Source organism: Mastigoproctus giganteus, chromosome 2, assembly GCF_048544385.1.
Source record: "Mastigoproctus giganteus isolate SK-2022 chromosome 2, ASM4854438v1, whole genome shotgun sequence".
Taxonomy (NCBI): Eukaryota; Metazoa; Arthropoda; class Arachnida; order Uropygi; family Thelyphonidae; genus Mastigoproctus; species Mastigoproctus giganteus.
In genome coordinates, this window is record NC_143576.1 from 31,453,427 (window position 1) to 31,477,658 (window position 24,232).

General features: G+C 38.1%; 1 protein-coding gene across 4 annotated transcripts in view; it reads left to right on the forward strand.

Moving 5' to 3' along the window:
- Pi3K59F (phosphatidylinositol 3-kinase 59F) overlaps nucleotides 1-24,232 on the forward strand; it is a 349,960-nt gene that overhangs the window by 50,278 nt on the left and 275,450 nt on the right. For all 4 annotated transcript variants that reach the window (XR_016547875.1, XM_090388562.1, XM_090388556.1 and 1 more), the window contains exon 5: nucleotides 5,635-5,817. Coding sequence is in view for 3 of the 4 variants with exons in the window: in XM_090388562.1 (XP_090244688.1) it covers nucleotides 5,635-5,817 (183 nt within the window). In the remaining variant the exon portion in view is untranslated. The remainder of the gene's footprint in view (nucleotides 1-5,634; nucleotides 5,818-24,232) is intronic.

Below are 24,232 nucleotides of genomic sequence, written 5' to 3' on the forward strand. Positions count from 1 at the left end.
ACTGTGCTGCCACTTTATTAGGTACAACCCTGCTGTGTGCACAAATGGCTTGTCCCATAACGTTGCAAGTAACATGACCACAGTTGTGGATATAAATGCAGCAGAACAACCTTTCTAGTATCAGTTAAGCGTACACACCGTAGCAAGAATGGGGAAAAGGAGTGATCTAACGGACTTCGAACGTGGCATGGTAGTAGGTGCAAGACGTTGCTGGACAAAGCATCTCTGAGACGGCAGTTCTCCTGAACTTTTCACACACCCAGTTTCAAGGGTGTATTGAAAATGGTGCAACGAACAGAAAACATCCTCTCAACAGCACTCCTGTGGAAGAAAATCGCTTGTTGATGAGAGAGGTCAGAGGAGGATGGCTGGAATTGTGCAAGCAAACAGACGGGCCACAATGTCGCACATCATGCCAGAATTCAACTTTAGTGCACAGAACAAAATATTGCAACGGACCACTAGTCGCACTTTGTCGCGAATGAGCTACAACAGCCAATGGCAACATCGCGTACCTTTGTTATCAATGAAGAACAAGGAAGCAAGTCTCCTGTGGGCACAGCAACACCAGCACTAGACTATCGAGGATTGGAAAACAGCCACTTGGTCTGATGATTCGAAGTTCCTGGTTCATCATGTTGATGGAAGGCTCAGAATTTGAAGAAAACATGAATCCATAGACCTGTCATGTCGGACAACTACTGTGCAAGGTGGTGGGGGCAGTGTTATGGTGTAGGGAATATTTTCTTGGCACACGTTGGGTCCATTGATACCCATAGATTCACGTCTGAATGCCACATCATACCTAAACATCGTTGCTGACCAATTGCAGCCGTTCATGTTGACAGTTTATCCTCAGTCAGATGGTTACTTCCAGCAGGATAATGCACCGGTGCACAAAGCCTGAATCACTGTGGAATGGTTCCAGGAACATGGCAATGACTTTTCTTTGCTGCAGTGGCTCTGCAATGACTTTTCTTTGCTGCTCATTCCCAAGATCTCAATCCTATTGAACATCTTTGGGATGAGCTGGAAAGGGCTGTTTGCTGCAGGCCTACACCTCTATTGAATCTCAAGGAACTGCGTGACACGCTCATGGCTGCATGGTACTCTATTCCTGCACAACGTTTTCAGCATCTTGTTTAATCCATGCCTAGACGAATTCAGGCTGTTTTGAAGGCTAAAAGAGGCTCAACACGGTACTAGGTAAGTGTATCTAATAAAGTGGCAGCACAGTGTATATTGCACCATAGACTTTTACTTTATACGTTATACTATTAAATTCATGATATACATTACTCTCTACTCTTATTATCGCAGTATTAAATTAGTTATATCGTTATTAAAAAGTGAAATTCCTTAGTTAAACACAAAAAGGTATATGTCCAACAAGCGATTAGAACCTTCAAGCTACTTATTTATCGCAATTAAACCCTAGTGTTCCATTGCACTACTCGTTAAATGCTATGTAACATTATACTTCTAATTTTGTGTCCGTGCTATCATATTGCCACACTTGAGTATCAAATTAAGTGTACTTATGCATCCTCAGTGGTATTTCTTGTCAGACATTTCTTAATCTATAATCTTCTCTCTTTGATCTTGTTTGGCTTGGCTCAAATCTCTATTCTACTCTCTTAGATTCTTTTGCTGCCTTGATCTTTCGTCCAACTCTGCAAATCATTTGGAACTTTATTTTCTTTCTTTGAAATTAAACATTAATCAATCTAACTTTCCTATTAGTAGAGTAATTTTATTGGTGATTTAAATGTTTTTATAACTCCAGATGGTTTCCATTTCCAAATTTTATGGACTGAGCCAGAAGAGATGCTAAGGTATTTACTGTTTTTTAATAACCTTTCACAGCATGTACATCTATCTACCACATCTGGCACTTAAATATTCACTCACCAACAACCTCTCAAAGTCAACTGTTAATGTTAGCTATCACCTTGATAGCTAACAATTGTTCATTGGACAGAGGCCAGTGCGGCCTCTGTTTAATGGGCACTTTCATGACTTGTGTCATTTGGGATTATAACAGTGCATGCCAAATGGAATGTGATCTGTGTATTTTTTTTAAATTTCTTTCCTTGATTTTAATATTATCAGCATTCTGAACTTATGTAGTTAGATCATGACACTAAAATTATTTGTGTAGGGATTAAGTCTTATAAATAAATAAAAAAAGGAATTGAATAATGCTGTTGTGTAGGCTCTTCCATGACCAGGAGGCGGTCAGGTGTTTTTATGTGGTGATTTCCCAGAAAATGTGCCAAGGATGTTCAAGAATATAGCATATCACAATTGGCTTGATGATTGTCATAAAGTGTAGTTTAATTTTCTTTGTGCACTAAAAATTGAAATTCAAGAGTAAAACACTTGCCTCTTGTCTGAATGGTAAATGGATCTTGTCCCTTGTTAGAGCCATTGACTGGAACTTCTGTCTGTCCATACTTCTGCCTCCTTACATTCTAATGGTTCTCTTCTTTTATCTTCATCTAAAGGTAAAGTAAACTCATTAGCATTGTACTTCTTTTAACTATACTATTGCATTGAGATTTTTCTGAATATCTCTCATACAATGCTGCCATTTCATTCACTGCTTCCTTGGATTTACAGATGGAGATTAGAAGAATCCTGAACAATTTCAGTGCTAAGTATTCTTCAGGTTTTGTTGGCATTTCTCTTGTACTCAAATCTGTTGCTTCAGTGAATTCCTGTTTTATGATGCAATTTTGTCCTTTTATTTGATTGCTGTTATATTTTTGCATTCAAAATGTATAAAAGAACCTATTTGTCCATCAGAATGTAATAAATTTCTCCCTGTAGAAGAGTTTCATGAAGTTATACACTATATTGCTTAGAGTAACTGAGCACCCACATGTTTCAAAGAAGCTTTTATTTATTCAATATTTAAGTCTGTTGGCCCACCTTTGGCCTCAGTTACTCTTTATCTTCATTTGTAGATTCAAAACCAGTTTTTGATAACAGGAAGGCAGTAATTTGGTTCATTCATCTTTTAACACAATGGTCAGTTCAGCTACTGATTGCAGGCATGTTGGCTTGGTCCAAAGCTGATGTTTCAATTCATTTCAAAAAGTGTTCAGTGGAGCTAGGGTCAGACCTCTGTGCCGGCTACCCATGTCTTCAAAGCAGGCCACCTACAGGCATATAGAGTATGCATTGTTATGGGGAAACAGAAAAGTGGCCTCCTTATGCTTCTTCCACAAGTGTAGGAAGAGTGGAATTGTTCACCAAGTAACAATGATAGCACCTCCACCAAAATTCTTAGTTGGTACAATACACTCTGGTAAATAACATTCATGGGTATTGTGGAATGCAAAAACACTGATCGGGTTGGAAATCCTATTCTTGGTTTTGTGTGTTGCAGCATCTTCCTTAAAGTCTGTTGTACAGCCCACTAAGTATCTTCTTTGTACTGACATCAGTTCTAGTGGTCTTCCAGAATTCCTGCTTGACAGTATTTGATGAAGATTGACAGGATATATGTACCATTCCTCTGAGCATTCATGAGATGAGTTATTAATTAGTCTCTTTCTGTCAATATCTGCAGCCTTTCAAATGTTTTTCAGCTGTAATAGCACATGGCATTTCTGTTTGGTGGTTATGTAAGCCACTGCTGATTTGGGGTGTTGCAGTTTTGCTGCAATAGAGTGAACAGATTGATTACCAATACAGTATCCCTATGATGACTTCCTGTTGAAAGTTACTAAGCTCAAAGCCTTGAACCATCAATTGTTTTATCTGCTTGCATTCTAGCACGAATGCAGTTGCTTTTATGTCTATTCCTGACATATGGATAATGATTCATTTTTCTCAAATTTCAGAGTGCCCAGATAATTTTGGTAATACTCAGGTCTTGTAGAAAGATTTGTCAAACCCATCCCAAACTTAATTAAAATCAGCCCAATAGAAATCTGCAACTTGTTTACCTTACAGAAATCTATATATATTATTACTATAGGCAAAAGGGTTGATATCCTCACAAGAGTAGGTGGAAGTTTATTGAGTGAACAGCTGTTTGGAAGAAAAGTAATGCTGAGATTGGGTCCATATGACTAGAAAATGGAAGCCAGCTGGAGTTGTGAACATTAAAATCACAAATTAAAATTATCTCTCTGTTAGGAAAGTTGGACTTCAGAAACCAAGTTTTAAGAGAGAAAGTCAAAGATTTCCAAGTGATTAGGAGCTGAGAGAATGATAGTAGCAGCAGATGAATTTAACAGAATGTGGTAGAGAGATTTTAAGCCAGAGGAGATCAAAAAGGAGAGATTCCAAATTAAGACATCTCTGACAGGGAATATCAGAGAGTACATATGCACAATTAACATGTTTGAAGTGAAATGAATTATACAGGAATAGTTAGGACAATGAGATGAGCAGTGGTTGTTGGGAACTGGGATTCTGTTCAGAAAAGTACATGGGATTTGGCAGACTTCAAGTGGAAATGGACATCATTGAGATTAGAACTGAGATCACGTATATTTGTAAAATGAATAAGGAAGTGTTTGGGAGGTTTAGATTTTTTGTATATAAGTTTTTCTATTAATTTAACAATTCATGATGTATTCAGTAGTAAGAAAAAGGTGGGGAGCACATGCTTTATGAAGTTATGAAATTTTTGGATATAGCATACCCAGCTCCTTGAATGGTCTCACAATGTCCCCTGCATACGCTTGTCGTGGCGCACTATAACCTTGTCGTTTTTGTTCCATAAGAAATGAAATGAAATCTGCAAACACACTATTTGGACTCCCTCCAGTCAATGTCTGGTTCAGTAGAAGCAATGAGATTATACACTAGCTGATCTGGAAACCTTCTAGAGAATTACAGAGGTTCGATCCAGTGGACTATCTAGCAGGACTGGCTTGCAAACACTGTTTTGGAGCTGTACCCTTGAAATGTAAGGAAGATTGGAACTTGCCAGCTGTCCATCATAACCTCAAAAAACATCAATCATGCTGCATGATAGTAAAGATGGGGGCTTTGCTGGAGCTTTGCTCTGGAGACTAAACACGGGGTTCCACCACTTCAAGCCTCCATTAAGCAAAGTGGTGGCGTTGCACCATTCGATGAGTCAGCTACCACCTAGTATTGCCTGGTAACATGGGCAGCATTCCTCTGTTTTGTGTAGGTGCACCACATGTAGGAATTCCAATATGCTAGGTGCCATATTTCTGGACCTGCACATGAGGCTTATACCAGTTTCTCTGTTTGCACCATTGTGAAGGTGCAAGCAGAGAATTTGGCTGTCACAAACTGACCGGACTTCGCCGAAATTAGGTCCACTTGTGTCATGCATGTAATATCTTATTTATAGATAGTCTGTGGAATTGGTCATGCTATAAGCATTACCTACGTACCCAACTGTTTTAAAACTTTGTATGTGCCCCAACAGGTTGAACTTCTGCATATTTCTTTATGTAATTCTTTTCTCCTCATTGCTATACTTGATGTGTTTTTGGCTCTTTGTATTTTACTTTGCAAGGATGATTGTTGTTAACTTGCAATAACTGTTGTTGATAATTTATTATTATTGTATCAGTAATGTATTATATAAATTTATTTAAAATGGTTTTATTTAATACTCTTTCCCCCCCCCCCCCCCAGTTAAGTAAAAAACATAGGAATGGACGCATGGTGAAAATTGATTGGCTCGATCGTTTGACTTTTCGTGAAATAGAACTGATTAATGAGCAAGAAAAGAGAAATTCTAACTTCATGTTCTTGATGATCGAATTTCCCCGAATTGTTGATGGTGATAGAGAATACACAGTGGTATATTTTGAAAAGGTCTGTATATTTATGCATGGATAATTTAAAAAATTTTTTGATCTACTATTTTTGATAATTTTTATGTAGATGAGCTGTAAGTACATGTAATATGTTATGTATTCTGAAAATAGCACTGGTATTTGGAGGTATAGGACACTCACGCTATATTCTCAATGTATTATATCGCAACTTAATCTTTCTTTATATAAGATAGTATGAATAGCATACAAAGGTCACATAATACCGTTGTACTATCCTGTTTTATTTTATAGTTGAATTGCAGTACAGATTCAAAATCCAGCCGGAAAAAATACGTTAAAAAAGAGCTGGCTTTTTTGATAAATATGTACACCATATTAAGTCAAATAATAAAAGGTAGTCTGTTTTGATGTGCATAATAGGATTTTGCAATTACCATAGATTCATCATCAATAAATGTAAACTGATATAAAATTTAATTTTTGAAAAAAGAAATTCTAATTTGCACTGAGTTCAAATGAAGGAATTTCTGATCTTCTGTCATTTTTGTCTGGATCACTATGACTTTAAATTGTCTTCAGAATTAATGAAATATAATTACTTTATTAATGTAATATTGTTATGATGTGACAGTAACTATGACTGAAATCAAAACTACGACTGTAATCCATTATCTGACATCATCCATTTTTTGGCTGCATTTAGGAAAATTGACAAATCAGCAAATCACATAAAAATTGACAAATGTAGTTCTTGGATTAGTTATCCATTACTGCAGCATGGAGAGTTCACCTCAGATAAGTTTTTTACCATGCTCCTATGACATTGAGAAATTTGGATTGTCTAATTATCATTTGTGAAGAAGATTAGTGACTTGTTGATAATAAGCAGTGAATTACTCAGTTTCATGATTTGCATGTGGAGCAATAGCCTGAGGTAACAATTCATTAAACATGTTTACTGTTTAATGAATGTTTTTGTAGCTTTGGGCTTATCGATTGTAAAATGTGTCGACACTGCAACTTTTATCCACCTGTATTTACTCATACAAGGTAGCAAAATTCTTCATTTATTGGTTTTAAGTAATTACTAAGTAAATGGTGTATTACAAAAGAGGTCCAATTAACTCAACATTGACACTGTTGTCATAATTGTGCAAGATTGTTGATTTAATTGAATTTCTCTTGTAAAATTACTCAGAACCAATACAAAAAATTCTTTTTCAACATTTGTGCAGTGAAACCTATTCTTTTTTTTTTTTTTTTTTTAACTTATAAAAAAATACTCACGTGTGCTTTCATTCAAGAAATATTTAAAAGAAAGTCAAGTAGCCCTGAGGGCTGTGACCTTTTAGAATGCATATGCAGGTCTGCGTCCAGTGTGGAAATAATTATATTTTTAAAGACACTTGATATTGGGACTTAAGTAAGATGATTGTATTGATCTATTTGCTTTGCTGCATCTGAAAAATAGCAAATGTAGTGGGGCATATTTTGAAATGGTGAATAATTTTATTTTCATTTACAACAGTATTATTTTGTTTATTTTTTTAAAGTCTACATACTTATTTTATGTAATACTGAATACAATTAGTTAGTATTAGTAAAGGTAAAATTATCTAAAAAAAGCAAGCTTATGCAGCATCACAAAAAAAACAAAAAAACTTACTCACTTCACTTGCTCATCCATTAAATTTGTTTAGAGTACCCATTACCACAGTACCAGATGGAATTTATTTTCCATTTCATGTTGTAGAAGTGGATAGCTTGCAGTAGAGTGCTGGGAAGTGGGTAGCTTCTCAGTAGTAGGGAAATGTATTTTTTGCAAGCTTTTTTATAGTAAAAGTAATAGTATTCACCATATAGTGCAAGGAAGCCACAAGCTTTTACTGCACTGACAAAAAAAAAAAAAAAAAAAATCCCAACCAAGTAAATAAGAAAATGTAAATTATTTGCTTACCTCCTCACACAGTTAAGTATCCAGTTGACCTTTGAATTTATTCAAACTGTCAGCCTCAACGACCTGCAAGGGCAACTTGTTCTATCTATCAATAAATTGCTGGCTGATAGAAAACTTCCTACAATCTAATCTAAACATCAAGCCCTGTAATTTGAATTTATGACTCCTAGTTGTGGAATTGTTTAGAACATAGTGTATAGTGTTGATTATAAAGTTCTCTGGCAGTTTCCCCCAACTCTGTTAAGCCCTCTTAGCCTAGAGGGCCTGTTGTGTTTTCATGCAAAAACCACTAGTTTACTGTACAGCGCCACAAGGAGGCGGGCATGGCAGTAGGGAGTATAAAAGCACTGGTGGGGTGAACCTTGTGGTAGCCAAAGCTACAGACAGGGAAAGCCTAATAATAATAATAATAAAAAAAATGAAGGGTGATAGTGGAAAGGGGTTAAAGTGGTAGAGAGAAAGAGGAGCAGTAGTAAAGGTGCTCACCTAGTTGAAAGGGAGGACAGAAGTCTCCCCTGGGGTAAATGCCCATCCTGCCCCGGGAGTGGGTGTTGACAGGTGGCAGTGGATTTACCCACCAGGCAAAGAGGGAGGGGACCATCCAGGTTGGGGGGGATGGGGAGAAGTGAGAGAAAACCAACCCAGGTGGTAGGAATGAAGGATCATAGGGAAAGAGCCTATGTTGGAGCACATCTGTTGGTGCTCTTTCCCACACTGGCCAAGGAGCAAGCACTGTTGGCCAGTGTCAGCTTCCCACACCATGCCGGCTAACTAGCAATGGCATGATGTCTGCTTGGATAGGCAGGGAGCCACTATGGCTGTCTGCCCATCATCCATCTGGTGGAGGGGGTAGAAGCAGGCAATTTTAACCACTCAGAATCCTTATTCACTCTCTGCTTTCATTCTGGTTTTATAATTTTTTTTCTTACATTTTATATTGTTATTGTGCCTTTTTTCTTATTTTCTGTTAGGTTATAATTCCCCCCCCCCACACATCTGTCTTCTTTCTCACACCACGGGGGGAATGCAATGGTGTGTAGTGTACTTACTTATACTAAATATCTAATAATTAAAATTAAGTAGCTAGAGACTAACAGTTAGTAAATACTTAAATACTTATCTTAATCAATATGTGGTTTGCACTCTTTCATACTCACACACATATGCTCATTATTCTGCTGGCATTTGTCTCATTTACTCAGTTCTTTCTTACTGCACTGCTCTCCTCCAGGCATTTAAACTTACTACAGGTCAACCGTCACTAATCCGGCAGTGTTGGGGCCACTTCCGTAGCCAGGTGGGAAGGAGCAGCAGTGCGTAGCACACACGCTTCTTGATTAGACCGAGGTTCGAGCCCGTCACTACCAAATACAGAGAATGCGGAGAGGTCATGGTATGACCACCGCATATTCCCAGAGCAATATGGCCTTAGTTGCTAATGCTCCTAAAAACCAAATAACAAACAAGCAGTGTTGGGACCTGTGGGGTGCCGGATTAGTGAGTTTGCCAGATCACCGGTGGTTATTTTAGCACATACAGTTTACTCAACAGCTAACCACATCATCCTAATTTTAACATGTTGATTGCCAAGCTAGTTTAAGAAAAAAATTCCCCAGGGGCCAAAAATATTTAGCAAATAATTTGATTAATAATTCTAAAAACATTGTAATGTCAGTGTTGTCATTTTTTCACTTAAAATATAAAAAAAAAAAAAGAAAAAAGTATTTTTTTTTATGTCGCATATGTGGCCGACGTGGCCCAGTAGGTTACTTTATTTCTTGAGAAGCCGTGATGACCACATACATGTGACACTATTACTGCGTACACATGAAGGTCATTTGTGATTAGTTTATTGCACGCACAGAGAGTGCTACAATAAAATAAACTCTCAAATGTTGCAATAAGTTTGTCAGTATTGTTAGAGATTTTGCGAGAACAAGTTTGTTAGCGAGCTGTATTATCCATCATGTTGTTTTGTGTTTTTCTGCAAGTTTGTACAAGTGTGTTGTAAAAAAAAAAAAAAAAAAAAAAAAAAATCTAAAAAGGAATGGCTAAAAGAAAATTACTAAAATAAGAGGAACTGAGAGAAATTGCTGGAATTTACACTTAAGCAGAGTTAAACTTCTCACAGACACACTGCTGTCGAGTTTTTTCAGAAGTTCAACTTTATCTGTTATGGACAATATATGGTGTTTGCACTTTACACCACGAGAGGCTCTTTCTTTATGCATTGGAACATAGTGGACAGTGTTTTTGTCAAGCGATTCCTGTGGTTCCCTACAAATCTGCATTGAGTACTCTGTGATATATTCACAACATTGCAAGGCCAGTCAGTGTGGGTTATGTGTGAGTAGTGTGTTGTTTGTATTGTTTGACTGCCCTATTAGTTACTGGGAAGCTCTCACCATTGAAGGAGCCGTTCAGCATCCATCCACCGGTGAGAGGAGCCGGGCCAGGAAGGTAGAAGGAATGCCTGACGGGCTCTCTCTCCCCCACTTGCAAAGAAAGAGAGGAGAGAGGCCAAGTTAGAATGCAATGTGCTGTCATCGGCAAAACTATGGATAGGATTTCCAGTCAATGGAAAAGGTCATTAATATACAAGAGGAAAAGAGTGGGCGAAGAACTGAACCTTGGGAGACACCAGCATTAGTGGAGAAGTTAGAAGATAGAGAGCCATCTACCATAACTCTCAGTGAGCGATCAGAGAGAAAACTGGATAACCAATTACAAAAAAACAGTTGGCAAACCATAAGATAGAAGCTTGTTTAGAAGACCTTTATGCCAAACACGATCGAAAGAATTTTGAGATGTCAAGAGCAACTACTTGTGTTTCACCGAACTTTTCCATTGAATTTGTCCATAAAGGGGTAACGTAAGCCAGAATATCACCAGTGGATCGACACTGACGGAATCCATACTGGTGATCGTTGATCAGACGGAAGGTTTCTAGGTAGTTTAAGAGTTGGCGGTTAATTGATTTCTCCATTACTTTAGAAAGAGTAGAAGTAATTGAAATGGGACAATAATTGGATGGGAGGGATTTGTCACCCTTTTTAGGAACTGGCTGGACATGAGCAAATTTCCAAGCAGAAGGAAAAACACCTTTGGAATAAGAAAGTGAAAAAGGCGGCAAAGAACAGGAAGTAAGTTCAGGAGCACAGGTTTTGAGAACAAGTGGAGAAATACCATCAGGACCCGGAACTTTTTTAGCATGAAGATTCGTCAAAATCCTTTTGACATCCTTTTAATGGAAGACCACAGGAGGCATTGAATGGAGTGTCTTGGGAATGGTGGGAGGTGTTTTACCAAGATCATTAATACAGGAGTTGGAAGAAAAATGGGATGCTTGCAGATTAGCTTTATCCTTGGCTGAAGTGACAACAGAACTATCTGGTTTTGACAGAGGTGGGAGCAGAGATGGGCAAAAGTTGCGATGGGCAATAGCTTTGGCAAGAGACCAGAATGCTTGACTACCATTAGGGCAAGAAGCAAGTTTTCTACTCTTAGCCTGTTCAAAATCTAGTTTGGACTGATTGATAACTGCTTTACAATTGTTGCGAGCTTTGGTGTAGGCAGAAAATGAAACTGAAGAATTGGAAACAAGCCAATTACGATATGCAACGTTCTTCTCTTGAACAGCCTTAGCACATTTATTGGAAAACCAAGGTTTAGATAAAGGACGAGATTTTAAGGTGGAGTGTGGAATGAAGGATTCCATTCCTACAAGAATAATTTCACTGACACGATCTGAGCAAACGTTGACATCAGAAGTTTTGAAACACTAATCCGACCAAGAAAAAGAAGAAAAGAAATCTCGCAGGTCATCCCATTTCACATTCTTGTAATGCCAAACAACATGAGGTTGGGAATAGCCATGAGATAAAGGCTCCATTGGAGAAGAAACAATCACCAAGTTGTGATCTGAGGTGCCTAAAGGACCACTCGCTTCGACCGTGTACTTAGAAGGGTTGTTTGTGAGAAAAAGATCAAGCGTGTTGGCTGTATGGTTAGGATTGTCCGGTATTCTTTTAGGTAAATGAACAATCTGTGCAAGGTGATTAGTAATTGCAGAAGCCTCAGCATCTCAACCAGCTGGGTCGGTGTGACTAGAAAACGGAAGCCAGCTGGAGTTGTGAACATTAAAATCACCAAGGAAAATTACCCCACTGTTAGGAAAGTTTGACTGGAGAAAGTCAAGTTGCAAAGAGAGGAAGTCAAAGAGTTCCAAGTGATTAGTGGAGTTGGGAGAACGGTAGAGACAACAGATGAATTTGATGCAATGAGGTTGAGAGATTTTAAGCCAAAGAAGATCGAAGAGAGGAGATTCCAAATTACCAAGTCTCTGACAGGGAATATCGGAATGGACATATGCACAAGTACCACCTTTTAGGTGAAAGGAATCACACAGCGAATAATTTGGGCAACTGAGATGAGCAGTAGTTGAATCAACCGATAACTGAGATGAGCAGTAGTTGAATCAACCGATAACAGATACTGTCAGAAAAAGTACATGGGGTTTGGCAGACTGCAAGTGGAAATGGGCATCATTGAGATTAGAATTGAGACCACGTATATTTGTGAAATTAACTAGGATGTGTTTGGGAGGTCTAGATCTTTTCGCATGACTTTCATCAACCGGTGAAATACCACCACTTTGCTTATTGGAGGCTTGAAATGGTGAAACCCATGTTTAGTCTCTAGAGCAAAGTTTCCGGCATCCCCCTCTCCCCATACTTCTCTTTCAACCCATGCACCGTACTAAGTACTATAGGTTTTGATACCTTTCGTGTTTGGGGTTTTCATAAAAAAAAAAAAAAAAAAAAAAAAAAAAAATTAGTTTGACAATTCATGGTGTATTCAATAGTAAGAAAAAGTGGGGGTAGACCTGCTGTATGAAGTAATGAAATTTTTGGATATGGCACACACATGGTAAGAATATACCCAGATCCTTGATATAACGTGGCTTTGACAGTGCCCCCTGCATACACACTACTTGGACTCCTTCCAGTCACTATCTGGCAGAGTAATGGAAATATGCCATCTTTCAGGCAGGTTTTGAAAAGCTGAATGAGGATTGCAGGAGTGACAGTCCAAAGACGTTTGACAGATTCCCCCTTGATGAGGTCCTGACCACGAGCCTTGCCATACTTGATCTAGTTGATGGCCATTGCCCCTTCCTCTTCAGTAAAAGGATCTTCAATAAGCGGTAGGTTGGAAGTTTTGGTTGACGATAGTGACTTGATTATGGTCTGTGTTTAGGGCAGCAGCAGCAGCATCATCGTGGTAAATCATCCAGACAGAATCAAAAGATTACAGTGTCTGGAGACTAGGCACCTGCGAGGTGATCTGATTGAAGTGATCTGATATAAAGCCTTGAATGGTTTGAGCATGCTCAGTGCTGATGGGATTCTTCCTCTTGCTCAGAATGATTTATGCCTGCAAGGGCATAAATTAAAATTGAGGAAAGACAGTTGTAGGATAGGTGTGCGGAAGTTTGCCTTTAGCCAGTGGGTGGTTGATTGCTGGAACAAACTTCCATCTGTTGTTGAAGTTGATAGCTTAAACAGATTCAAGGCAGAACTGGACAAACATTTGGAGCGAGTGAATGGGTGAAATGAGAAGGGGTGGTTTTTTTTTTTTTTTTTTTTTTTGTTTGGCTGATGTTATATAAGCTTGCTTTCTTGCATCATGTGCCTTTCTAATGCTAATATTACTGTTTGGTATTTTGGGCTGAATTTGGACCCATTCGTTTGTTCGGTAGTGTATCCGAACAAATCCTGTTCGGACGAGACTCTTATTACATATATTTATTGAACTGTGTCTCAATTTTATACTTTTTACTTATGGTGTCAATTGATTGACAGCTTTTTGTTGTGGCTGCCTAGATTTAGGTTGCCTAATGCTGACCTGGTGGGGGGTTCTGAGTGTATCTTAGTTTAAAAAATCATTAACAGAAAAATCTTTGTTTTTGTGTTTGTTGATTAATTGAAGTTATGTATATATGACCTGATCTGTTTGGGGGACTCAAGATGGTTCTCTTGAGTCCATGTTTTGGTTTGGTTTATCTCAGTTTTGTTTTTGCATTGGGTTAAGTTTACATTTATTTTGACTGTGATATATTTTGTATATACTTGAACATAATAGTTTTGGTCCACCCTCCCTAAATATGTTGTTGATTGAGGTGGGTTGTTATACATAGTGTAAAATAATTTTTTCGTCTCTATATTATTGATTTCTTGTGGGTCCTTATGCTATGGACCTGGTATATTTTGAGACACCAATTTGGTTGTTCTCATCATGCTTTATACAGTTTGTTTTGGTTGCATATTTAAATTCTTTAATAGTAATGTACATGTGCTAATAGTTTTACTTAATTGGCCCTGAATCTGGTGGATAATCAAAAATTAAAATTTCTTTCCATGTGGTTGCCCTGGGGTTCTCCCCCTGTCTGCATGGATGTTGAAGTTTTAACTTAGAATTATAACTATAATTTTGTTCTTTGGGCTACTGGCTTCATCGATTGACATGAAAACATACACATTACTTAAATGAAATTATTTATAAATGTACTTATACTATCCATATCTTTCTGATTCTTCTTTTTCCGAGGACATCTCCTGTCTTAGTCTTCCTCTTCTTTTCCCTTAACCCCCATCCCATACTTCTCCTACTAGTTCCCATCCGTTCTCAATTAACCTTTGAGGTTTCCAAGTTTTGGAAACCCCAGTAAGAGTTTTTTAAGATTTACCCCAAACGTGATAGTAGAACCTGGCTGCCTTCATGGGGCTAGGGATGGGAGTCAGGGGGTAGGAAATGTTCTGTTTCCTGCCCTCTGACTGCGAAATGCCAGACACTGGCATACAACAATACATACACTCATTTAAGGTACATACATTCAATTAGATGTTTAAATTTGTTTTTTGTTTTTTTGCTTCCTTGGCACAACATTATTAGATGTTATGTCGGCATTGGGGGGGGGGGAACCCTGGTTACTGCCATTATTTACAAGAATACCTTGAATACTTTGTATTCAAGGTATTCTTATTAGTTAAGAAACATAAAAACCAAGGAAGTGAAGCCAGTCGACATCGCTGGACAGCGCAGTGTTGAGTCAGTTTGGTGTGATATAAGCATTGGGAGATCAAAATTGAGAGTAGGAGTGTGCTATAGGCCTAATGACTCTGATGAGTATAATAAGGAACTGTACAGGGAAATAGAGTGGGCCAGTAAATCAGAGAGTCTTATAATGGGAGATTTTAATTTCCCGGATATTGACTGGAATTTGGGGGCTGGTCACTCACACACTAGCAGGGCTTTTGTGGATTTATTGGATGATTGTTTTCTACATCAGCATGTTTGGGAGGCAACTAGAGGGAGTAATACTCTTGATTTGATTATCATCAGTGATTCTTCATGCATTACGAATCTGCAGATAAATGAACCACTAGGTGGCAGTGATCACAGTGTACTGAAGTGGGATTTACTCAAAGAGGTAACTACCATTAGGGATAAAGGGAAGGGTTATTGCTTCCGTAAAGGCGACTACTATGGACTGAGACAGTATTTAAATTCTATACTGTGGGACCAACTGATGATGTTACCAACAGCAAATTCAAAATGGGAAGCATTCAAAGAACTTATCTTGGAAGCTACTAGGCTTTACATACCAACTAAGAAATATTGTTCAAGGTTTAGGCCAAAATGGATGTCAGATGAACTAATGAGGCATATGGCAGAGAAGAAAAATGCATGGGACACTTACAAATTAACACATGACACAGAAGCCTATGATAGATACAAGTTGATATGCAACCAAGTTACAAAGGAGGTTAGGCAGGCTAAGGCAGATTACGAGAAATCCTTGGCAAGGGATGCAAAGAAAAACAGCAAAGAGTTCTTTACTTATGTAAACTCTAGAAGGAAGGGGATGAATCAGATTGGTCCACTTGATATTGATGGGTCAACTGTTGATGATCCTGCTCAGGTAGCTAACAAACTAAATGAATATTTTGCATCGACATTCACACATGAGGAATTATTCAGCAAGGGGAATGCCAGAGGTGTATTCAACCCTAGCAGTAAGCTACAGAATCTTGAAATAACTGGGAGTAAAGTGGAGGAGAAACTGTTGAAGATAAACACAAGAAAGGCACCCGGGGTGGATGGAATCTATCCAGTTATATTAAAGGAGGCAGCAAAGGAAGTAAGCAAACCCTTAGCCATAATTATGAGAGCTTCCTTGGACTCAGGGGAGGTACCCATAGACTGGAAATGTGCAAATGTGACCCCAATTCACAAAGGAGGATCAAAGGCTGACACAAGTAATTATAGACCTGTGAGCTTAACTTCTCTTCCAGGAAAATTAATGGAGGCGCTGGTTAAAGAAGCACTGCAGGATCATTTAGACAAGACTTCAGTTATAGCTCAGACACAGCATGGTTTTGTTAAAGGGGAAGTCTTGCCTGACCAACTTGATTGGATACTATGATGCAGTCACAAAAGAACTGGATGCAGGGAATAACTTTGATATTATATACTTGGATCTTAGAAAGGCTTTTGATACTGTTGCACATGGAAGACTGCTACACAAATTGGAGCAGTGTGACATTGGAGGCAAATTGCTGCTGTGGATAAAGGGGTGGTTGAGGGGGAGAAGACAGAGAGAGTGGTAATCAATGGACACTGCTCATCGTGGACTAATGTTATTAGTGGAGTCCCTCAGGGCTCAGTGTTGGGTCCATTATTGTTTTCTGTATTTATAAATGATATTGATGATGGTATATCGGGCTTAATGTCCAAGTTTGCAGACGATACAAAGGTTGGCAGGGTTGTCAAGGACACTACTGACACTATGCTGCTGCAACAGGATCTGGAAAGGTTGAGCAGATGGGCTGAGAGGTGGCAAATGAAGTTTAACATTGACAAATGTAAAGTACTACAGATGGGAAACAGCAACCCCAGAGCAACGTATCAACTCTGTGGTACTACACTGACAGTGGTAGAGAATGAAAGGGACTTGGGGGTGGTTGTGCAGGCAGATATGAAGTTCTCTGAGCAGTGCAGATGGGCTGCAAGAGTAGCTCATGGAGTATTGTCAATGATATACAGGAATTTTTCCAGCAGGGATAAGGAGGTGATTATTCCATTGTATAAGGCAATGGTCAGGCCACACCTAGAGTACTGTATACAGGTCTGGAGGCCTCATTTCAAGAAGGATGTAGAGCTGCTGGAACAAGTACAGAGAAGGGCAACAAGATTAGTGAATGGAACAAAGGGGTGCTCTTACGAAGAAAGGCTCAAGTTTTGCAAATTACAGTGTCTAGAGACTAGGCACCAGCGAGGTGATCTGATAGAGGTGTATAAAGCCTTGAATGGTTTAAGCATGCTCAATGCTGATGGGATTCTTCCTCTAGCTCAGAAAAATCACCTGAGAGGGCATAAATTCAAATTGAGGAAAGACAGATGTAGGATAGACGTGCGGAAATTTGCCTTTAGCCAGCGGGTGGTTGGTTGGTGGAACAGACTTCCATCCCTTGTGGTGGAGGTTGATAGCCTAAATAAGTTTAAGGCTCAGCTGGACAGATATTTTGAACGAACAGAGGGGTGAAGTGGAAGTGGGGTTTGTTTTTTTTTTTTTTTTTTTTTTTTTTTTTTTTTTTGGCTGATGCTGCATAGGCTTGCTTTCTTGCATCAAATGCCTCTACTAATGCTAATGCTAATACTAATTTTTTACTTTATCTTGTATTTTATGTTGTCTAATTCTGAGGTATATTGTTAATTTATTGTAAATAATTATTGTTGGGGTTAAATACAGTGGATTCCGGTTATTTGGGCCATCAGTTAATCGAGGCAGCTGTTTATTTGGGCCAAATCTTAAAAAACAGAACCCAATCGAGAAAATAGCCAGGGTTTACTTCGCTTAATTGGGACAACATGCCGTTTAATCGGGACAGGAGACCGCTGCACTGGAGATTACCGTATGGTTGTCTCCGACCATACCAAGTGGTTCGGTCGGATTTCTGTCGGTCACAACCATAAAACAATTAGCAGTCACCTGTCTATTGGGCTTTTCTGTTAGTGCGATCTATATAAACGGATTGTAAACTCTATCTTATTGAATTTGCGATAATACCGACAGCTGGAATTCTGTGGGTTATTATGGTGAATTGTTTTTACACTTCCATGGAATGTTCAATCATATAAAAAAATTAATTTTCAGAATCTTCTCTTCATTCCTATTTTTAAAGCTTCGTAATTTGTTACTTTGTTCTCACTGGCACGTATAATGTTACTTGCAATTTGTGTGTACTGTGTTCTTTGTTATTGATTGCTTATCTTTTTACTGTTTTAAATTTTAACCCCCACCCACAAATGTCAGTGAACAGAAATGTCAACTAGTTAGTATGTACATATTACAGTACATATTAATTATTCCAATTATCACGTATATTCTTCTGATTTTCACATATCATTTAATTTTTTAATTGGTAAGGTAATAAAAGGTAAATTTGTGCTTAATATATCTTTACTTTTATAGCCTTTTGATAATATTCCTTCTATTTTTGCTAATTAGAATCGCTGTTTAATGGAATTAAAATTCAATTCACAAATGTGATCACAATGACTGGCGCTTACCACACATCATATAGTGAACAGTACTTTACCATGGTGACTCCATTGTAACGTGATTTGATTGTACAGTGAACCAATTTTAAAGCTGAGTTCCATTGTATTTTTAACTATTTATGTGAAACTTCGGATAATTGGGGCAGCTGCTTAATCGGGCCAAAATGCACTAGTCCCGATGTGTCCCAAATAGCCGGAATCGACTGTATTAGGTTTGGGATTTGTCAAAGGTGTTGATGGTTACTGATTTAAAGCTTAGTTAATTGTTTAGTTTAGGTTCTGATGAGCTTTCAGAGCTGTTTTTGTTTAGTTGTTACGCTGTAATATATGTAACTGGATAGAGACATCTCTGTCCACTAGTCCTCTTCTTTTAGCTTACTTTTGATCTTCTCTCTTCATCTTCCAGGGGATGCCTCCTTCTTTATCCCCTTCTTATTTCTTTCCTTCCCTCCCCACTTCTCATACTTCTCAAGCTATTGTCTTGCTCCTATTCTTATTGGGGTTTTTCAGAATTTTCTGAAATCTTCCCCCTACGTGTCACCTCCTGTATAGTAGTCTCTGGCACACCTTCTCTTGGCCAAGGTTGGGAGTCAGGGAACCAGGTGAGGGCACCAAACACTCAACATAACCCACATAATTATACACTTGCTGGCCTTGGCCTCCTTTTGCTTTTTCAGATGCTACAGCGGTATATAGGGAAACCCTGGAGACCACAATTAAAACAAACACACCTTGACACACCTTGTATTTTTTACTGTTGTTAGTAGGTGGTACCCTGCTTAAAACCATACTGATTATTTGAGTGAAAGCCTGCTTCTGTATAATATACAGATATCCTATTGTAAATTATTCTTTCATATATTTTCTCTAGTACTGGGAGCAGAGCTATTGGTCTGTTTGATTTTGGATCAGTGGCAGGTTTCCTCTGGGTCCCTCAGGATTAATCTTAGTATTGCCCTTTTCCAGATTTTAGAGAAAGTTCCCTCTGCCGTACAGTGGTTGTATAAGGCTATTAGTTTATTTAGTTGCTATTTTAGCTAATTTTTTGATGATTTCAACTTCTAGGAGGTTGAAACCAGACTTGTTTTGGTTAGAGCCACTTCTAATTCTTCTGTTGTACAAGGAGGCTCTTGTTGTAATTTTCGTATTCAATGTTTTCCTTTATAAAGTCAATCTGAGTAGGAGTAATCCCCAGCCTCAGTCCGGATAATAGTGTCAAAGGTTCATAATAGTTCGCAGACTCTGCCCAGCACTGGGTTGGGGTTCCATCTGGTTTAACTGTAGTTCCCATTACATCTCCTCTTGGCAACTTTGGTCACTATTCTGTAGACAACTCCACAGGAGTCAGCGTTTCCAAAAGTTCCCACCAAGTGCTGCCAGGATTCTTTTTTCTAATGGAAATATTGGTTCCTGAGAGATTCTGTAAGAATCTCCCAGTGCATCAACTTCATTTTGTGGCCAAGATGTTCTGGCTCTTTGAAAATGTCTTCTCACCTGGTGTACCCTTCTCCTGAGTATAGTCACTTTGGGGGCACCACCAGGGAACTGCCTGCTTCATCGGTTTTTTCTTTTGGATAGACAGGTTTGATATTTTTATTAAAGCATTTGTCTTAATCATTGCATGGTTGTCCAAACTATAATTGTTGTTTGATATAGACCACTCATTTTCTTGCTTTTGCAGCTCAGCTGTTGTAAGTTTTGCTAATATATTCCAATTTGCTTTCTTTATGTCAACAATCCCTGCTGGATATCAAAAGATATCCAGCAGGGATTGTTGAGCTTTTTGTAACTTTATTTAGTTTAAAAGTAATTGCTCTATGATTTGGTGTTGTCCAGGCTGATAATGTCACTCTCCCACATGGTGCTACTATAAGTTGGCAGGTTATTTGGCTGATTTTAATACTTGAAATGTGGAGGTGGCCATGTACTCAGTATCTGGCCATTGTGTGTGTGTGTGTGTGTGTGTGTGTGTGTGTGTGTGTGTGTGTGCGCGTGCGTGCGTGTGTGTGTGCGCGCGCCTGTTTTGTCTTTTGAATGGCTATGCCATAAGGCTGACCTTCAGTTGACATAGCAGACACAATAATGTTAACATTAGGTAGCAAATCTGTAACTACTTGCAGATATTCAATAGTGTGATTGGGGTTGAATTAAAAACAGCGGAGGAGGAAAGGGATCTGGGAGTTACAATATGGGCAGATATGAAGTTTTCTGAACAGTGTAAACAGGCAGCCAGGAAAGCCCATGATGTCCTATCAATGATTTATCGAACGCTATCCTGTAGAGATAGGGAGGTCATAATGAAACTGTATAAGGCAATTGTAAGACCACATTTGAAATACTGTGTTCAAGTATGGAGACCTCATCTGAAAAAAGACATTGCACTTCTTGAAATGGTTCAAAGACAAACACGAATGGTGAGATCGGCAGTAGGACGACCACACGAGGAAAGACTGTGATTGTTTGGCAACCAGGCACCTCATTGAGGTTTATAAGGCTCTAAGAGGGATTAATAAAATAAATGAGGAATTCTCACTGTTATAAAGAATTTCAAAACTAGGGATCATAAATTCAAATTACAGGGGTTGAAGTTTAGATTAGATTGTAGAAAGTTTTTTAGCCAGCAAGTCATTGATTGCCAGAACAAGTTGCCCTTGCAGGTAGTTTGAGGCTGACAGTTCGAATAAATTCAAAAGTCAACTGAATAGTTACCTGTGTGAGGAGGGAAGTACAGTGAACCCCTGCTTTAAGATCCATTCCAGCGATACTGTTGTATCATGAAAATATCGTAATGTTGAACTCAGTAGCACGTTATTTTTTGGTAATTCGTTCCAAGACCTTGGAAATTGAAATTTTTTCTATATATAACTAAGCTGTTTATATCTCTAAAAGGCGATTTTTATAATGAAAATTTTACATGTTGATTAAAAAAAATTGATTAAAACTAATATATTCATTAAAGCACAACAAATCACTTCAACTAAAGGATGCAAAAACAAAACATGTGGCCAACATGTTTAGAAACACTGCTATTAGCTGAGAGGAAGGTCCACATGTTCCGGTCAAAGACAATCATAAGCTCATTCCTAGTTAGTGGAATCAGCCACTTTAATTTAAAAAAAAACAGTTCAAATCATTAAAATGCACTATGCTTTCATCGATATCACATTCTCGGTTAGGCGCACTATAGCCTCAGCAGCTTATGTGCCATTAAACCTCCATAACACACACACACACATGCTCGGTTATAAGAATCGATTTTGAATGCCTTTGTGATATTTTTCTAGAGCACATTTCTGGAGGTCACCACCATAAAACAATAAAAACAATTTGCAGTTTCTGGTTTATTGGGCTTTTCTATTAGTCCAATCTATTATAAATGGGTAGCAAACTCAATCTTATTAAATTTGCGATAATACTGAAAACTGGAATTCTGTGGGATTTTACTTTATTATGGTGAAATGTGTTTCCCCTTCCTCTTCAACCATGTAAAAAACAAATTTTCAGAAATTTCTCTTCATCCCTACTTTTTAAGCTTCGTATATTAAGCACTGTATCTCACTTGCGCATGTCGTGTTATTTGCAATTTGTGCATGCTGTATTCTTTGTTATTGGTTGCTTATCTTTTTTATGGTTTTAAATTTTATACCCTTCCCCAAAAAAAAAAAAAAAAATCAGTGAACAGAAATATCGGTTAGTTAGTATGTACTGTACATATTACAGTACTAATTACGCTCTGTACACAAGCGTAAATTTATTTTTATTTTGCTAACCTGTGGAAAATATTCTTCAGATTTTTGCATATAATTTAATTTTGCTAATTGGTAATGTAATAAAGTGTAAATTTGTGAGCTTTACTTTTATAGCTTGTGGATAATATTCCTACCAATTTTTGCTTATTAGAATTGCCGTTTAATAGAATTAAAATTCAATTCTCAAACATGATCACAATGACTGGCACTTACTGCTTATATAGTGAATGGTATTTTATTATGGAGAGTCCATTGTAAAGTGATTTGATCGTACAGTGAACCAGTTGTAAAGTGGGGGTCCACTGTATGAGAGAGAGAGAGAGAGAGAGAGAGAGAGAGAGAAGAAAAAGAAGAAAGGAATCACCTAGAAAGAGAAGAATGATGATATCCAGCTCAGGACCTTGGGTGTGCTAAGCCCATACTCACCAGATATGAGCCCCTGTGGTTATGGAAGAGGTTATCCTATTTGTTTGGTTATGCCCTTACACCTTTAAAAAAGTAACTTCTTTGGATTGCTTAGCAGGATCAGTGATATTTGCCAAGCTCCCAAATTTCTTTTTTTTTTCCTCTTTTTTTTTTTTTTTTTTTATATGGTTCTGTGTTTTCCTGCTCTGTCTCTATATTATCTCTGTTTTCTTCCAAATTTCTCTTTCTTTGCCTTCTTTTTGCTGAGGGGGCCACTATCTAACTCCTTGCTATTATTATTTTCACTGTTAGGGATTTTCTCTCCGAGTTTTCATACTTCCAGCTCAGGAAGGTCTGGCACATCATTGTTTTCAGTTTCCATTTCTTTCATTGATTTTCCAGGCATTATGTCTACATCTTCTTTACTTTCCTTATTATATCTGTTTAGTACTCGCTCTAATCTATCGATTGATATGTTATTTATTAACGTATTACAACCCAAGAAAAGCAACTTTTTGATTTTGGTGGGAAATTGCCAGTAGACAAAACTATCCTAAAACTAATTATAGGTTAATTCTGCACTAGCATTTTATTTACCATCCAAAATAACCTTATTGCAAACAGTTTTAAGAACAATATACTCTGCATTTTTGGGCTTTTCAGAAGCAGCCACACCAGTGATTATGCCAGTGGGACTGCTAGTGCTGTAGCGATTGCACTGAGCAAAAACACTCAGAGGAGCAAAAATAGATAAATACAATCACAAAAGCTATTCTTACCTGACAGAATTTACTTACCTTCATCTGTGATACTCTTCAAACTCAAAAACCATGTTATAGCCTGAGGAAATCCAAAATCCAGCAATGTCATCTACAATCAAACAGAGCTTTGTGCAGATGTGACAGTTAACCTCTGCGACTGCAGTGCCACTAAAGTCTATTGTTTAGAACACAGTAGTATAGTATGTGTCTGATGAATGGCAGCACCTGGAGCGTCAGTTCAACTCCACTGTGTTTTGCTGTGGTGATGGCGCCTCCGAAGCCAGGTGGGCAGGAGCAGCAGTGCGTAGCACATGCTTCTTGATTAGACTGGGGTTCGAGCCCATGACCACCAAATACGGAGGATGCGGAAAGGTCAGGGAATGACCACCACATATCCCAGGAGCAATATGGCCTTAGTTGCTAATGCTCCTAAAAACCAAATAACAACAGCTGTGGTGATGGAGGAGGAGATGCCTGTAGGTATAATAGCAAAGTAAACACGAAGGAAACCACTTCAGGTTACATTAGGAATTCAAATTGAAGAAAATTTTGTTTAGAGGCGAGACTTTCTCTAAAAATTACGGGAACCAATTAGAGATAACCTGAAATAGTTAACCACTCAACTGTTTGCAAGAGAAGGAATTATACAAAAAATTTAGTTATGCGAAATCAGAATATGCAAAGTTATACAGATACAGAATATACAAAGATATACAGAATTAAACAAATATGCAAATAATTATACAAAAAAAAAAGAGAAAAAAAAATTACATATTCAGAAAAAAAGGGGGGGGGGGATGGAACTATTACAGTTTAAATGTTCTAGTCCAGCAATTAACGTCCATTCAGTTCAAGGCATGAACAGGTGTTCGGCACAATAAATTTTTCAAGATAATGAAATAAATTATATTATTGTAATACTTTACCACAAAATCTAATTTTTCAATTACCTTG